Here is a 19,069-nt window from a genome sequence, read left to right on the forward strand (position 1 = left end):
TTAAAAATGGGACCCACAAAGTTTAGAGCTGAATTAAGTAAACTACAGTAGTTCTGAGTGGAAGACAGCCTTAGCTCAATCTTGTTTCATCCTAGAGACTTTATGAGAGTAATCAAATTACACCCTCAGGTAAGAAAGATGTTAAACATTTTTATTTAGAATTAAACTGATAAATACAAATGTATTTAATTTTTATACTTAATTTCTCCTTGGAAATTTAATATGGGAGAAGAATTCATATTGCTCAATTTAAAATATTCTTATACTTTTGATAGTGTATTATTTGGAGGATATTTATGCAGTTATTTGGGTTCCTGGTCTAATTCTAACAGACAACATGAAGTAACACAGAATGATAGAAATAATAAAGTGATATTTCATTGGAGCCCATGTTAGACTGAATTAATGTACTTAATTTCTGATCCACCTCAGAATTTTAAAAAATCATTTTGAGCAATATAAAAATTATCTTGCAATTTTTTGTTTCACATACTGTTCATTCAGCAGCAATAGACCATTTAATTTCTCTAAAATGATGATATAAGGCCAGAATACTAAATTAGTAATTAGAGATAAAATTCTGGAAGCAATAGAGTTGTATCATTGTTTGTAAGCATCATCCAAATTTTGTCATTTGACAAGGAATAGAGGAATTATCTGCATTTAAGCCAAGAAAAGAAAAAAAGTCATCCAAATTTAGTCTTCCCTAAAAATACTATTTAATATTTCTTATTATAATATTAAATTACCATATGCTCCTCTGTTTGGTTTCTGGTCAGCAGCAGCATAAACTACCTTTATGTCATCACTCTTCTTCTTTTTCTTCTTTGGAGAAAAAGCTTTAAAATGCAACAAAACATTCATTTTTAATAATGGTGATGACAGAATTACCCAAGATAGAGTCTCTTATCATACCATAATAGGAAATGAGCCTACATGCTAATTATATTCAGCATTTTGGGGAGGTAGTGGAGAACAAGAAGAAATGTGAAATGGAATTACTCTTCAAATATTATCCCTTTAGGTTAAAAGATATACTTGAAGGGACAGAATTTTCTTCTGAGAGAAAAGCTATATCTGGGTTATTATCTATAACTTACTATTTCTTTTTTATAGAGATGGGATACCAATAGAACTACTGGCTGGGGACCCACTAGCCCACAGTGACAACTGCAACTCTTGAATGTGCCTCACAAATTAGCATAAGTAACCATATACATATTCCTTCTCTGTAAAACAGGAAATTATAATTCCTGCTTCTAACCAATTAGGAGGACAAAGCATCTTCATAGCATGTGTGCTCAATGATTTTTCAGTAAAATTGTCACATATGAGAGTGATCTTTCCTCTAACTAGACCAGGTTCACCCTATATTCCTTTCCTTTCTTATTCTCTCTGTCCCTCTGGAAGCTATTTGGAAGATGACAACATCACTATAGAGCTATAACTCAATTTGTCACCTAGATAAAATAATTTATATATAACACTTCCTCAAAACAGGAGATTTGAGGTAACAATTTGTTTAAAATGTCTTCTTGACCACATTCACAGACACACACACAGACACACATGCACACACACAGTACTTGGTACTCTGTGAAACACAAAGGTGGGAGTTACAATATTAGGGGTAATTAAGATAGTGGGAAATACGGAATACATGGATTAAAAATAGCACGAAGTATTAGAGAGTTCAAAAGAGAGGTATCTTCTAATTACAGACATCAAAAAAGATTTTTTTTATTGTGTCATTTACTGTGAAGATTTAAAGAATTTTAGGATTTGATTACATGAACAGTAAACATGGCATTCCAGGCTAGAAACTTGGATAAAGAGAAGCACAGACGTATAAATGGTAACTTGTGTTTCAAGAAAGGTCATTAGTCTCATTTGATTAAACAATTAACTGAATGCTTGCTAAGGGCTAGAACTTTTGGCCTCTTTATGGGATTTAGAAGTATTATCTTCTCAGATGATCAAACTGAATCAAAGATGTTAAATAATTTACATAGCCTATTTACAAGGCTAGAAAATGATAAAGCAGGACTTGAACTTCAGCAGTTTGGCTCCAATTTCGGTGCATATTACCTCCTAGATCATATCCAAATTCTTCAAGGAGGTAATGTGAAAGTTGGGTTTAAGTTTGACCCTTGATGGTGATGAATGGTTGCTTAAGAAGTCTGAGCTTCATTTAAGAGTTAATGGAAATCTTTATGTTTGGGGGCCAGGAGAAGAAACTATCAGAGCAGACCTTTACATATAATTATGTAATAGCATAAAAAATGGATTTGAGGCAGGTAAAAATAAGAGCCAATGGAGACTAGTTAGTAATCTACTGGAGTGACAAAGGGAGACTCTCACCATGAAACAGCATTGATGGGACAGAGACAGGACTGATGGGATGCTGTGATAATTTATGCAAGATTATTATGTTTTTTCCTGATACATATACTCACAGATAATTTTAAAAAACACCTACATATTTTTATTCTGGCCAAAAAAATTTAATATCATTAATTTAACAAATACTACTATAGTCTTATAATGTTAGAAATAAGAGGAAGCTGGTAGATATTGGGCATAACAAAGTAATGACCTAAAGTCCTTCTTTTAAATTTTCTTTGTTTCTTCCTTTTTTCCATTTTCTTCCTTTCCTTCTTTTTCTACTTCCTCCTTTCCTTCATCTTTTTTTTTTTTTTCTGGTACTGTCTATTCTTTATGGCTGACAAAATAATAGAACATCATGTTGGTATGTAATAGCAATTATTTACAAATTTTTAGTTTCAGTAGCACAAAATATTACAGGTTCCTATGCAATATTGCTCTTTACAGCATCAGACTTTACTTCCATCATCAGTCATATCCACAAGGGTTTGCTGTTTTTGCTTTGGCTCCATCTCTTCATTCTTTCTGGAGTTGTTTCTTCACCAATCTTTAGTAGCATACTGGGCATCTACCGACCTGGGGAGCTCATCATTAGTGTCCTATCTTTTTGCCTTTTTACACAGTTCATGGGATTCTCAAGGCAAGAATACTGAAGTAGCTTGTCATTCCCTTCTCCAGCGGACTACATTTTGTGAGAACTCTCCAAAATGACCCGTATATCCTAAGCGGCCCTACACTCAGACAAGGCTGTGATCCATGTGATCAGTTTGGTTTGTTTCCTGTGATTGTGGTTTTCATTCTGTCTGACCTCTGTTGGATAACAGGCTTATGGAAACTTCCTGATAGGAGAGACTGACTGAGGAGGAAACTAGGTCTTGTTCTAATGGGCGGGGCCCATCAGATTGATTATATTCTTTACAGGCAAAGATGAAGAAACTCTATACAGTCAGCAAAAACAAGACTGGGAGCTGGCTCAGATCACAAACTCCTTACTGCCAAATTCAGATGTAAATTGAAGACAGTAGGGGGAAATACCAGACCATTCAGGTATGACCAAAATCAAACCCCTTATGATTATACAGTGGAAGTGACAAAGATTCAAGGGATTAGATCTGATAGAGTGCTTGAACAACTATGGATGGAGGTTCATAACATTGTACAGGAGGCAGTGATCAAGACCATCCCAAAGAAAAAGAAATGCAAAAGGGGAAAATGGTTGTCTGAGGAAGCCTTACAAACAGCTGAGAAAAAAAGAGAAGTGAAAGGTAAAGGAGAAAAGGAAAGATATACCCATTTGAATGCAGAGTTCCGAAGAATAGCAAAGAGAGATAAGAAAACCTTCCTCAGCAATCAGTGCAAAGAAATAGAGGAAAACAATAGAATGGGAAAGACTAGAAATCTCTACAATAAAATTATAGATATTAAAGGAATATTTCATGCAAAGATGGGCACAATAAAGGACAGAAATGTTATGTAGCTAACAGAAGCAGAAGATATTAAGAAGAAGTTGCAACAATACACAGAAGAGCTATACGAAAAGGATCTTCATGACCCAGATAACCACGATGGTGTGATCAGTCACCTAGAGCCAGACATCCTGGAATGGAAGTCAAGTGGGCCTTAGGAAACATTAGTATGAACAAAACTAGTGGAGGTGATGGAATTCCAGTTGAGTTATTTCAAATCCTGAAAGATGATGCTGTGAAAGTGCTGCACTCATTATGTCAGAAAATTTGGAAAACTCAGCAGTGGCCACAGGACTGGAAAAGGTCTGTTTTCATTCCAATCCCAAAGAAAGGCAATGCCAAAGAATGCTCAAACTACCACACAATTGCACTCATCTCACATGCTAGTAAAGTAATGTTCAAAATTCTCCAAGCCAGGCTTCAACAATACATGAACTGTGAATTTCCAGATGTTCAAGCTGGATTTAGAAAAGGCAGAGGAACCAGAGACTAAATGCCTACATCCACTGGATCCTCGGAAAAGCAAGAGAGTTCCAGAAAAATATCTACTTCTGCTTTATTGACTATGCCAAAGCCTTTGACTGTGTGGATCACAACAAATGGTGGAAAATTCTTAATGAAATGAAAATAACAGACCAGCTGACCTGCCTTCTAATAAATCTGTATGCCTGTCAAGAACAACAGTTAGAACTGGACATGGAACAAAAGATTGGTTCCAAATCTGGTAAGGAGTACGTCAAGCCTACATATTGGCACTCTGCTTATTTAACTTATATGCAGAATACATCATGCAAAAAGCCAGGCTGGATAAAGCACAAGCTAGAATCAAGATTGCTGAGAGGAATTTCAATAACCTCAGATATGCAGATGACACCACCCTTATGGCAGAAAGTAAAGAAAAACTAAAGCACCTCTTGATGAAAGTGAAAGAGGAGAGCGGAAAAGTTGGCTTAAAACTCAACATTCTGAAAACTAAGATCATGACATCACTTCATGGCAAATAGATGGGGAAACAATGGAAACAGTGAAAGACTATTTTTGGGGGGCTCCAAAACCACTGCAGATGGTGACTGTAGCCATGAAGTTAAAAGATGCTTGCTCTTTGGAAGGAACCTAGACAGCATATTAAAAAGCAGAGACATTACTTTAAAGTCCCATCTAGTCAAAGCCATAATTTTTCCAGTAGTCATGTATGGATGTGAGAGTTGGACTATAAAGAAAGTTGAGCATTGAAAAATTAATGCTTTTGAACTTTGGTGTTGGAGTAGACTTGTGAGAGTCCCTTGAACTGCAAGGAAATCCAACCAGTGTATTCTAAAGGAAGTCAGTCCTGAATATTCATTGGAAGGATGGATGCTGAAGCTGAAAACGCCAATACTTTGGCCACCTGATGCAAACAACTAACTCCTTGGAAAAGACCCTGATCCTGGTAAAGATTGAAGGTGGGAGGAGAAGGGGATGACAAAGGATGAGATGTTTGAATGGCATCACTGACTCAGTGGACCTTAGTTTGAGTAAGCTCTGGGAGTTGGTGATGGACAGGGAAGCCTGGCATGCTGCAGTCCATGGGGTCACAAAGAATTGGACATGGCTGAGTGACTAAACTGAACTGAGCACAAAATATATTTTAAGTATAAGGAAGTTGGCTAGAACTGCAATATAGGCATGACTCTCAGCTGAATCACTTGATAAGGCTATTTTAGTTAGCTTAATTTTATATATATGTCTACATTTCAACTTGAACTGTGATAGGGAAATTCCTAGAATCCTGCCCTGGTACAAAGCAGATAGCAAGCATGAGCAATTGTTTTGCAAAAGAATTTTTTACATAAATATATAGTCAAGCACTTTCTACATAGCTACATTAGATATTAATATTCTCACATTCATAATGTTGTCCACCTTGTTCTCCGTAATCATTTGTATTTTTCCTCATATCTTCTTTTTTATTGCCACTTTCTTGCATTTTTTGTAAATGATAAGCCATTTTTTTCTCTAGAAGAGCTTGTTTCTAAAATATCAAACAAGTATATTGGTTAACATAAACCTGCTGTTTAAAGATACAAATAAATATTTAATATGTGACAGTATGTTGGAAATGAGCAGTCATTCCTGTCCTGTGACTTGTAAGGTTATTCTGAACATAAATTTGGGAGGGTGGTAATGGGAAAATTTCCATATGTTGTCAAACAGGAAGAATATATTTAACACTTAGATGCAGTTTTTCTCATTGCACACCTTCAGGGTATCCAGTTTCAGATCAGACATCATCTCAATGTATTGCTCTCCTGTGATTTTAGGCAATTTCTAAATCATCTTCAGTTGGAGAATTCCTTTACCAAATGTCACTCAGGTCAAATACATATAAACAGAATATCATATATGAAATCTGGCTTCTTTTTGTATATCTCTGGACTAATATTGACACTGGATATACCAGAAAAGAGACAGCTGCACAGAGAAAGAGCCCCAGTAATCCTCAGAGAATTCCCTAGAGGAGTAGTCAGCAAGAGAATGGATTAACACTTATATGACTTTTATGTGAGACACTACCCAAGATCAAAGCCAGGCCCATCCCAATGGAATCAAGAAACAATATTTGACACCAATCTATGATGCTTATTCTCATGAGGCTACTCAGAAAAAATTAATTAAGTCATAGGGCATTGAGTAGAGTACTAAAATGGGCCTTGCCTCTCCAGTAACGGATAACTCATCCCAGGTTCAATATGGTTCTGTTCCCATCTAACAAATATTAAATAGCAAGACTTATTTCCAAATAACCTATATACACCCAAGAAAAAAGAGTTAAGGAGTATTATACAAAGATGAAAATACTCAGCACACACAATAAAAAGTTCACAATATTTGGCATCCAATCAAGGAATACCGAGCATATAAAGAAGCACAGAAATACGACCCATAAAGAGAGTAATCAATCAAAAATAACTCAGAAATGATACAGATGTTAGATTTAATGATAACATTAAAATAAACAAGCTGAAAATAGAGTTACTATATGATCCTGTGATCCTATTCTTGGGCATATATATAGAGAAAACTAATTCACAAAGATACACTCACTTCAACATTCACTGCAGCACTATTTACAATAGCCAAGACAAGGAAGTAATGTAAATGTCCACTGACAGGTGAATGGATCAAGAAGATACAATATATGTATATACACACACAATGGAATATTACTCAGCCATAAGAAGAATGACAATGCCACTTGCAGCAACATGGATGGACCTAGAGATTATCATACTAAGTAAAATAAGTCAGAGACAAATATATATCAGTTATATGTGAGGTCTAAAAAAATAATGCAGATGAACTTATTTACAAGGCAGAAATAGACTCACAGGCAGAGAAAAAAAAAATTGAAGACTGCCAAAGTGGGTAGCAGGCAATGGGTAGAGAGACAAATTAAGAGTTTGATATTAACATATACACACTACTATATATATATATATATATATATATATATATATATATATATAAAATAAGTAAACAAGGACCTACTGCATAGCACAGGGAACTATATTCAGTATTTTCTTATTATCTATAGTGGAAAAGAATTTGAAAAAGACTTTATATATACAAATGAATATATATATACACATATATATATATATGTGTATATATATATATGACTGAATCATTTAGAACTAATACACCATTATAAATGAACTACACTTGAATTAAAAACATACAATAACTGAATTCCAAATATTTATAAGATAAACAAGAGACACAGAAGATACAAAAAGTACCCAATAAATTTTAAATGCGTGAGATAAGCAATGCATTTGGTGCATTAATGGTAGAGTTCACATTGAAGGGGAAGAGATTGATATATATTCAGAAAAAGAAACCATCCAAAGAGAAACACTGAGAGAAAAAAAAAAAAGAAAAAAGCGAAATTAGGGAATGTGGATAAGATGGTAGAGAAGGGAGACCCCAGGCTTCCTTCCTTGATCATGGACATACCAAAATTAAAACTATCTTCAAGGTAACTAAGAGAATGACAGGAAGACTAGCAGAAAACACTTTCCATAACTAAGGACAGAAAGAAGTAGCCACAATGAGATGGATAGGAGACAAAGAGATGTAATACAGTCTAGAGCCTCACCTTGGGGTCAGTGGCTCATAAACAACAGGATAATCACATCTGCAAAGGTTCTTCCCAAGGAGAAAAAGGTCCAAGCTCAACATTAGGCTTCCCAGCCAGAAAGGTCATGCACCAAGAAGACAAACCTCAAAAATATCTGGCTTTGGAAGTTAGCAGGGCTTGCATATGGAAGAACCAGAGGGTGGTAGGAAATAATGACTTTGGTCTAAAAAGGCACATGCAAATATATGTTCTGAGGCCCCACACAGAGGCAGTAAGATGAAAGAAGCATGGATTAGACCAGCTTGTTCATCTTGGAGAGATTCTTGGAAAGACAGAAGGCAACTGGCATTCCCTTTGGGGATGGGGATGAGGGTGGCAGCCACTTTTGGAGGCCTGTTTTACTACAAGGATACCAATGCTGGCAAGTACCATTTTGAAATCTTCCTTTTAGATTGTTAGCACTGAGGGATTACCTGCTCACAAGGGAGCTGGCAACAGTACTAGGACCCATCTGGGCTATACGCTCAGCCTTATTGAGACCCATTGTCTCCCAACAGGGGCCTGGTACCTGCTCCATTCACCAGAGGTCCCACAGCCAGTCTTACTAGACATGCGTTTTCTATCAGTCAGCTGGCTGAGGCATGGGACCCTTGGACCTTTCAACCAGCTGCACCAGGACCCAGCTCTGTCCACCCGTGGGCAGGCAGCCATCACGTGAGGCAATGCTTGGCAGTCAACCAGTCCATATAGATCTGATATGGAACACCTTTTGAGCACATAGTTCTCATGACCTGAGGAGAGTGTACTGCTGGGCCTCAAAGGATATAATCCACATAAGTACACATCTTCAGGACTTGGAAATGTAACCAATGTATCTAATACATAGAAATAAACAAAAAGAATTATGCAAAATGAGAGAAATATGTTTCAAACATAAACAAGACTTCAGAAAAGAACTACATAAGGGGAGACAAGCAATCTACCTGATAAAAGAGTTCAAGATTATGGGCATAAGATGCTCAAGGAACACAGAAGATGGATGAACCAGTGAGAAGTTTAACAAGCATTAGAACACATAGAGAGGAATCAAACGGAACTAATAAAATAGCTAAACAAAACAAAACAAAAAACAAAACACTAGAAGGCGTCAATAGATCAGCTGATACAGAGGAAGGGACTAGTGAACTGGAAGAAAGAGAAGTCAGAATCACCTAAGCCAAAGTGAAAAAAAGATAAAAGAGTTAAACAAAATGAGAGTTTAATACAATTCTAGACATCAATCATACCATAATTTGCATTACAATGGTCACAGAAGGAGGAGAAGAGAGAAGGAAAGTGGCTGAGGACTTAGATGAAGAAAAAATAGATGAAAATTTGTCTAAAGTGGGAAAGAAAACAGCCATCCATGTCCAGGAAGCACAAAGAATCCCAATCAAGATCAACCAAAGAGGTTCACACCAACTTTTGGAAAAATTAAAAAAAAAAAAAAAAGGAATCTTGAAAGCAGCAGGGGAAAAACAAACAGTTATGTATCCATTAGACTCTGAGCTAACTTTTCAGCAGAAATTTTGCACTCCAGAAAAAAGTGGTACAATATTTCAAAGCGATAAAAGGAAAAGTTACAGCTAAGAATATTTGGCAAGGCTGTAATTCAAATTTGAAGGTCAGCCCATTAATTTCGTAGGTAGGTGCCCAATATGCTACTGGCGATCAGTGGAGAAGTAACTCCAGAAAGAATGAAGGGATGTAGTTAAAGCAAAAACACATCAAGTTGTGGATGTGACTGGTGATAGAAGTATGGTCCGATGCTGTAAAGAGCAATATTGCATAGGAACCTGGAATGTCAGGTCCATGAATCAAGGCAAATTGGAAGCAGTCAAACAGGAGATGGCAAGAGCGAACGTTGACATTCTAGGAATCAGCGAACTAAGATGGACTGAAAAGGGTGAATTTAACTCAGAGGACCATTATATCTACTACTGTGGCCAGAATCCCTTAGAAGAAATTGAGTAGCCATCATGGTCAACAAAAGAGTCTGAAATGCAGTACTTGGATGCAATCTCAAAAATGACAGAATGATCTCTGTTCATTTCCAAGGCAAACCATTCAATATCATGGTAACCCAAGTCTATGCCCCGGCCAGGAATGCTGAAGAAGCTGAAGTTGAATGGTTCTATGAAGACCTACAAGACCTTTTAGAACTAACACTAAAAAAAAAAAAAAAAAGTCATTTTCATTATAAGGGACTGGAAATCAGTCCTGGGTGTTCACTGGAAAAACTGATGTTGAAGCTGAAATTCCAATATTTTGGCCACTTGATCCGAAGAGCTGACTCATTTGAAAAGACCCTGATGTTGGGAAAGATTGAAGGCAGGAGGAGAAGGGGACAACAGAGGATGAGATGGTTAGATGGCATCACTGACTCAATGGACATGAGTTTGGGTAAACTCTGGGAGCTGGTGATGGACAGGGAGGCCTGGCGTGCTACAGTTCATGGGGTCACAAAGAGTCGGACATGACTGAACGACTGAACAGAACTGAACTGAAAAGACCACTAAAAAGTTTTATAAGAAACCTGAAAATGACTGCTCTAAGCAGAAAAGAGCATGACTAAAATATGGAAAACAGAAAAGGAAAAATCTCATTGGTAAAGGCACACACACAGTAAAAGCAGTGGATCAAGCGCTTATAAAACTAGTAGGAAAGTTAAAAGACAAAAGTAGTAAAATCATATCCACAGTAAGTAGCTAAGCCAAAATGAAAACTGGTTGCATGGTCGTGTCCAATTCTGTCATCCCACGGACTGTAGCCCATCAAACTCCTCTGTCCATGGAGTTCTCCAGGCGCAAGTACTAGGGTGGGTTGCCATTTCCTTCTTCAGGGGATCTTCCCAACCCAGGGTTTGAACCTGGTTCTCCTGCACTGCAGGCAGACTCTTTACCAACTGAGCTACTAGGAAAGCCAGACCTGGGGGTGCAACAAAGGGACTCAGAACCCCTAGGGAATTTTACTTTGGAGGCCAGTAGGATTTGATTACAGAACTTCCACAGGACTGAGGAAACAGACTCTTTGAGGGCACAAACAAAACCTCGTGTGAGCCAGGAGCCAGGAGAAAGGAGCAGTGTCCCGACAAGATACTGAGTCACACTTGACAGTGAGTGTAGTTAAGTAGTTAAGGGATGCACAAAAGGTAGTTAAGGGATGCCCCAAAATATATAAAATATAATATGTAAAAACATTAAAAATGGAGGGGAGAATAAAACTGTAGGGTTGTTAGAAAGCATTTGAATCAAAGAGATAATCAACTAAAGCAATAATATGTAATTATATATATATATGTATATGTATATATGATTTTAAACACACACACACACGTCTTATGCTTCCCAGGTTGCTCAGTGGTAAAGAATCTGCCTGCCAATGCAGAGGACCCAGGAGATGCAGGTTCGACCCCTGAGATGGGAAGAGCCCCTGGAATAGGAAATAGCAACCACTCCAGTACTGTTGCCTGGAGAATTCTATGGACAGAGGAGCTTGACAGGCTGCAGTCCTTGTGGTCATAAAGACAAAACTGAGCTACTGAGCATGCACATACATTTTTACAGTAACCACAAACCAAAAATGTGTAATACAACACAAAAGAAGAGAAACAAACTCAATAATAATATTAAAGATATTCATAAAATCAAAATGGAAGAGAGTAAAAGATTAAATGAATGAAAAAGAACCTATAGAACAACCAGAAATCAATGAACAAAATGGAAATAAGTACATATGTATCAGTAATTATCAATACTTTATATCTAAATGGGTTAAATGTTTCAATCAAATGACAGAACGGCTGAATGAATATAAAAAAATAACCCATACATATGCTGCCTTCAGGTTGATCTAAGGACACACAAACTGAAAGTAAGGGGATGGAGAAAGTATTCCATACAAAATCAGTGGTAGCAATACTTTTATCAGACTAAATAGACTTTCAAACATAGACTATAACAAAAAACAAAGAGGGATATTACATAATGAAGAAAGGATTGATCTAGGAAGATATAACAATTGGAAATACCTATGTACCCAACATAGGAACACCTAAATACACAAAGCAAATACTAACAAAGATAAAGGGAGAAATTGACAATAACACAATAACAGTAGGGAACAGTAACAACTTCACTTACATTAACTGATAGATCATCTAGACAGAAGATCAATACAGAAACACTAGCCTTAAACAACAAATTAAATGGTGGATATCCCATCAAAAAGCAACCGAATGCACATTCCAGTACACATGTGACAATGTCCAGGAGAGATCAATCACATCTTAGGCCAGAAAATAACTCTAGGTAAATTTAAGATGACTGAAATCATATCAAGCATTTCTTATCACAATAAAATCACCACAAGGAAAGAAAATTGTAAAAAAAACAGAAATATGTGTATGTGGAGGCTAGACAATATGTTACTAAACAACCAATGGGTCACTGAAGAAATCAAACTAAAACTATCTGGAGGCAAAAGAAAATGGAAACATAATGATCCAAAATATATGGGAAGCAACTTTTCTAAGAGGGAACTTAAAAGAAGTTCTAAGAGGGAAGTTTACAGCAACAGAAGCTTACATCAGGGAACAAAATTCTCAAATAAACCACCTAATCTATACCCAAAGGAACTAGAAAGAGAACAAACAAACTCAGAGTTAGTAGAAGGAAAGAAGTTGTACAGATCAGAGCAGAATAAATGGAACAAAGACTAAAAAAAGTTGGAAAATATCAATGAAAATAAGATCTGATTCTTTGAAAAGATAAACAAAATGGAAAAATCTTTAGCCAGGCTCATCAAGAAAGAGAGGGCCCAAATAAAATCAGAAGTGAAAAAGAAGTTATAAACAACACCATAAAAATACAAAAGATCATAAAAGATTATGATGAACAATTATATACCAATAAAATATGCAAGCTAGAAGAAACATACATTCTTAGAAAAGTATAATCTCCCAAGACTGAATTGAGAAGAAGATAAAAGATGAAAAAAGAAATTACCAAAGTAATGAAATTTAATCAACAGGACCAGAAGTCTTTACTGATGAATACTACCAATATTTAAAGAAGACTTACTACCTATCCCTCTCAAACAATTCAAAAATATCAAAGAGGAAGGAAGGGTCTTCCAAACTCATTCTAGGAGACCAGAATCACCCTGAAACAAGACAAAAACACCACTCAAAAAAGGAAATTAAAGGTCATTATCAATGCTGGACACAGATGTAAATATCCTCAAAATATTAGAAGTCAGAATTTGACAATACTTTATAAGGATCATACACCATGATCAAGTGGGATTTGTCTGAAAAGTATGTTTCAGTACCTGCGAAGAAATCAATATGATACCTATTAACAGTGTGAAAAATAGAAATCATACAATTATCTCAATCAATGTAGAAAAAGGTGTTGACAAAGTTCAATATCTATTTATGATAAACACCCTCCTATGGCTTACTCATATTGATGTTTGGCAGAAATCAATACAATTCTGTAAAGCATTTATCCCTCAATAAAAAAAAAATAAATTAAAAAGTAAAGAAAAAAAAACTCTCCACAAAGTAGGTGACAGGGGAAGCATACCCCAACATAATAAAGGTCATACGTGATAAACCTACAGGCAACATCATAGCTAATGGTGAAAAGCTGAAAGCATTTCCTCTAAGATAAGGAATAAAACAAGGATGCCCCATCCCACTATTTCTATTGAATACAGTTTTGGAAGTCGTTTTGAAGAGGCAGAGAAACCAGAGATAAAAGTGCCAACATTTGTTGGATCATGGAGAAAGCAAGGGAGTTTAAAAAAAAAAAATCTATTTCTGCTTCGTTTACTACACTAAAACCTTTGACTATCTGTCACAACAAACTGGAAAATTCTTATAGATATGGGAGTACCAGACCACCTTACCTGTCTCCTGAGAAAGTTAAATGCAGGTCAAGAAGCACCAGTTAGAATGGACATGGAAGAACTGACTGGTTCCAAATTGGGAAAGGAGTTTGACAAGACTGTATAATGTCACCTTGCTTATTTATCTTAAATGCAGAGTACATCACACAAAACACTAGACTGGATGAATCACAAGCTAGAATCAAGACTGCTGGAAGAAATATCAACAACCTCAGATATGAAGATGATACCACTTTAACGGCAGAAAGTGAAGATGAACTAAAGAGCCTCTTGATGAGGGTGAAAGAGGTGAGTGAGCTGGCTTGAAACTCAGCATTCAAAAAACAAAGAACATGGCATCTGGTCCCATCACTTCATGGCAAATAGAAGGGGAAAAAGTGGAAGCAGTGACAGATTTTCTTTTCTTGGGCTCTAAAATTATTGAAGATGGTGACTGCAATCATGAAATTAAGACGTACGCTCCTTGGAAGAAAGGCTATGGCAAATCTAGACAAGTATTCAAAAAGCAGAGGTATCACTTTGCTGACAAAAGTCCATGTAGTCAAAGCTATGGCTTTTCCAGTAGTTATGTACAGACATGAGAGTGTACCATAAAGAAGGCTGAGTACAATTTAATGCTTTTGAACCCTGGTGATGTTCACAGAAGACTCTTGAGAGTTCCTTGGACAGCATGGAGATCAAAACAATCAATCCTAAAGGAAATCAAACCTGAATATTCATTGGAAGGACTGATGCTGAAGCTCCAATACTTTGGCCACTTGATGAAAAGAAGTGACTCACTGGAAAAGACCCTGAGCCTGTATAGACACAAAGCAAATGGAGAAGGGGGCAACAGAGGATGAGATGGTGATAGCATCACTGACTCAAGGGACATGAATTAGAGCAAACTCCAGGAGATAGTGGAGAACAGAGGAGCCTGGTGAGCTACAGTTCAGGAGAGAGCAAAGAGTCAGACATAACTTAGTAACTGAACACTGGAATTCCTAGCCACAACAGTCAGACAAGTAAAGAAATGAACTGTATCCAACTTGGAAAAGAAGATGTAAAACTGTTTGCAGATGACATGATATTATATAGAGAAAACCCTAAAAATGCCCCCACATTTATTAGAACTAATAAATGAATTCAGTAAGATTTCAGGATACAAAATTAATAATCACAAGTCATGTTTCTACAAACCAACAATGAACTAACAGAAAGAGAAATTAAGGACCAATCTCATTTACAATTGCATCAAAAAGAATGCATTACCTAGGAATAACTCTAACAAATGAGATACAAGACTTAAAATCACAAACTGTAAGACATTAATGAAATAAATTTAAAACAACACAAAAAATTGGAAAGATATACCGTGGTCACAAATTGGAAGAATTAATACTGTTAAAATGACCATATTTACCAATGTACAGATTCAACGTAAACCCTATTAAAATACCAGTGGCATTTACGGAACTAGAACAAAGAATTCTAAAATTGGTATGAAACATAAAAGTTTTTGAGATAGATGATGGTCTTTTCTCAAAATAATCTTGAGAAAGATGTTTAAAATCATAATCCCTGATTTCAAACTATATGACAAAGAGCTACAGTAATCAAAACAGTATGGAGGTGGCACAAAAGCAGACACATATATCACTCACTACAACAGAAGAGAGAGCCCAGAAATAAACCTGCACTTACATGGTCAATTAATGTACAACAAAGGACGCATAAATATAAAGTAGCAGAAAGATAGCTTCTTCAATAAATGGTGTTGGGAAAACTGGACAGCTAAAGGGAAAAGAAAAAAACTGATTTGCTTTTTCATACCATATACAAAAAATTCAAAATGAATTAAGAATTTAAATATTTAAGATTCCAAACCAAAAAATTCCTAGAGAAAACAGGTATTATGATCTTTGACATAAATTTTAGCATATTATTACTAGTTTGATCTGGCTGTTTAGGCAAAAATAAATAAATAAATAAACAAATGAGACTGCAAGAAACTAAAACTTTTTTGGACACATAGATTCTTGGCAAAACAAAAAGGCAGTTTACTGAATGGGAGAAGATATTTGTAAATGATATACCCAATAAAAGGTTAGTATCCAAAATACAAAATGGAATCATATAACTTATCACAAACAACCAACCCAACCAAAAATGGGCAGACGACTTGAATGGACATTTTTCTAAAAAACATACTGATGGCCAAAAAATACATGAAAAGATGCTCAACATCATGAATCTTCAGGAAAATGCAAATCAAAACCACAATCGGTATCACCACACCTCTGCCAGAATGACTATCATTAAAAACACAACTAATAACAAATGGTAAAGATGTGGACAGTGAAAAAGTTGGCTTAAAGCTCAACATTCATAAAACTAAGATCATGGCATCCAGTTCCATCACTCCATGGCAAATAGATGGGGAAACAGTGGACACAGTGTATGACTTTATTTTTCTGAGCTCCAAAATCACTGCAGATGGTGATTGCAGCCTAGGAAATTAAAAGACGCTTACTCCTTGGAAGAAAAGCAATGACCAACCTAGACAGCATATTAAAAGCAGAGACATTACTTTATCAACAAAGGTTCATCTGGTCAAGGCTATGTTTTTTTCAGTAGTCATGTATGGATGTGAGTTGGATTATTAAAAAAGCTGACTGCCAAAGAATTGATGCTTTTGAACTGTGGTGTTGGAGAAGACTCTTGAGAGTCCCTTGGACTGGAAGGAGATCTAACTAGTCCATCCTAAAGGAAATCAGTCCTAAGTATTCATTGGAAGGACTGATGTTGAAGCCGAAATTCCAATACTTTGGCCACCTGATGCGAAGAGCTGACTCACTGGAAAAGACCCTGATGCTGGGAAAGATTGAAGGGAGGAGGAGAAGGGGACGACAGAGGATGACATGGTTGGATTGCATCACCAACTCAATGGACATGAGTTTGGGTAGACTTCGGGAGTTGGTGATGGACAGGGACGCCTGGCATGCTGCATTCCATGGGGTTGCACAAAGTCGGACATGACTGAGCGAGTGAACTGAACTAAACTGAAGGATGAGGAGGAAAGGGAACCTTCAAGGCACTGTTGTCTGGATTATAAATTATAAGCTGGCAGAAGCCACTACAGAAAACAGTATGTAAAATCCTAAAAAAATTAAAAATGACCCAGCAATTTCACTTCTGGATATTTAATCAAAGGAAATACAGACACTAATACAAAAGATGCAGGCACTCAAGTGTTCACTGTAGTAGTATTAACAGTAATCAAGAAAAAGGAAGCAACCTAAGTGTTCATCCATAGTCAAATGGATAACTAAAATGTGGTCACACACAATGGAATATTATTTAGCCATTAAAAATATTTAGTCTTGCCATTTGTGACAACATGGACAATCTAAAATATTCTGCTAAATGAAATAATTCACAGCAAGACAAATGTGACATAATAGCAAATGTAGAACCTAAAAAATAAAACTGACAAATTCAGATAAAGACAAGAAACAGGTGGTTTCCAGAAAGGAATTTGGTGGGAAGCAGATGTAGGGTATTAAGAAGTACAAATTTCAAGTTATCTAATGAATTAGAGGGACAAAATATACAGCATCTGGAATACAGTCAATAATATAAATCAGCTTGTATAACAAAGTTTACTAGACTTATTGTGGTGATCATTTTATAATGTATGGATATGTAAAATCATTATATAATATACCTGAAGCTAACATTGTACAGTGTAATACTGTACACTGACTATATTTCAATTAAAATACAAAATGAAAAACATCATTAAGGTCTGGTGCAATGTCAAGCAGCCTAATAGCTCTGTAGAGAGGCAAGACAGAACAAAATAAATATTTGACAATAATGTTCATTATAATCACATATATTAAACATTATACTGGAGGTTCTAGCCAATGCAATCAGGCAAGAAAAGGAACTAAAAAATCATCCATGTTTAATGAGCACCAAGATCATTTGTAGCACCATGATCATTTATGTAGAACATTAGTTGGCACCTACAATAAAACCACTAGAGCTAGTAAGTGTTTTTATCCACATAAGATATATGATGAATATTAAAAATTGATTTCCTATATCCCAACATAAAATAATTGGAATTTAAAATACAAACTACAGTACATTAGATTATGAAATATATAGGAATAAATCTAGCAAAAGATGTGTAAAAGCTTCAAATTATATAAGTATATGATAAGAAAAATTAAGAAGACAATAAATAGAGGTATTTGATTCATGAGTTGGAAGATCCAATATAATCAAGAGATGAATTCTGCCTAAAATGACCTATACAGTCTATACAATTCCCATCAAAATCTCAGCAAAATTTCCTGGCAAACATTGACAACATGGTTTTAAAATATATATAGAAATATAAATGTAAATATAGATTAACCAAAACAACTCTGAAACAGAAAAACAAACTTGGAAAAATAAAATTACTGATTTAAAGAATTATTAAATGTATAATCAAGATAAGACAAACACGTCAAAAAACAGAAAAAAGGAGTAAAGTTAGACTAATGAAACTCATTTTTCACAAAGAAGCTAAGATAAATCTCTTATCTTAAAAGTTTTTGATAACTCTGCAATAAATAATTTGAGTAAAAATGCAGGTGATGTCAAATCTAAAAGAAAAGAATATAGATTATACTAAGAAACACATTAAAATGAATTGAAAAGCGTTTATATTAAAACATAATTCAAATAGACAATTTGAAATAGCTGCACTGGAATTCAAAAAGCCAATTTAGAATAGCTGCACTGGAAATACCAACAATTCAAGCTGCTCTTCCATTACGATATTTCAAGCAGCCTGTGGTATTACCATGCCTACCATCAGTGGTCATGTTTAATGGGTATGCCCAGTGCCAGAATTTGATTGAGACTAAAGTTAATGGAGACACAGTAAATGTCATCAGGTGAAAATTTAGAAGATACCTGGCGCATTCTGTTGCTACACCCAAAAGAATGAAATTAGAATATTCACTAACACCATACACAAAAATAAACTCAAAATGGATCAAAGGCCTAAATGTAAGGCCAGATGTTATGAGACCTAAAGAGGAAAATATAGCCAGAACACTCTTTGACATAAATCACAACTATATCTTTTTTTGATCTACCTCCTAGA

At 35.7% G+C, this 19,069-nt stretch overlaps 1 protein-coding gene across 1 annotated transcript in view; it reads right to left on the bottom strand.

Annotated features, from left to right (window-relative positions):
• The window catches only part of FSIP2 (fibrous sheath interacting protein 2), a 142,996-nt gene that overhangs the window by 101,558 nt on the left and 22,369 nt on the right, over window positions 1–19,069 (bottom strand). The window contains exons 8-9 of the mRNA XM_027964787.1: window positions 5,736–5,862; window positions 750–830 (exon numbers count right to left, since the gene is read on the bottom strand). Of these exons, the coding sequence (XP_027820588.1) occupies window positions 750–830; window positions 5,736–5,862 (208 nt within the window). The remainder of the gene's footprint in view (window positions 1–749; window positions 831–5,735; window positions 5,863–19,069) is intronic.

The sequence above is a fragment of the Ovis aries genome, chromosome 2 (assembly GCF_016772045.2).
Source record: "Ovis aries strain OAR_USU_Benz2616 breed Rambouillet chromosome 2, ARS-UI_Ramb_v3.0, whole genome shotgun sequence".
In the NCBI taxonomy this organism is placed as follows: domain Eukaryota; kingdom Metazoa; phylum Chordata; class Mammalia; order Artiodactyla; family Bovidae; genus Ovis; species Ovis aries.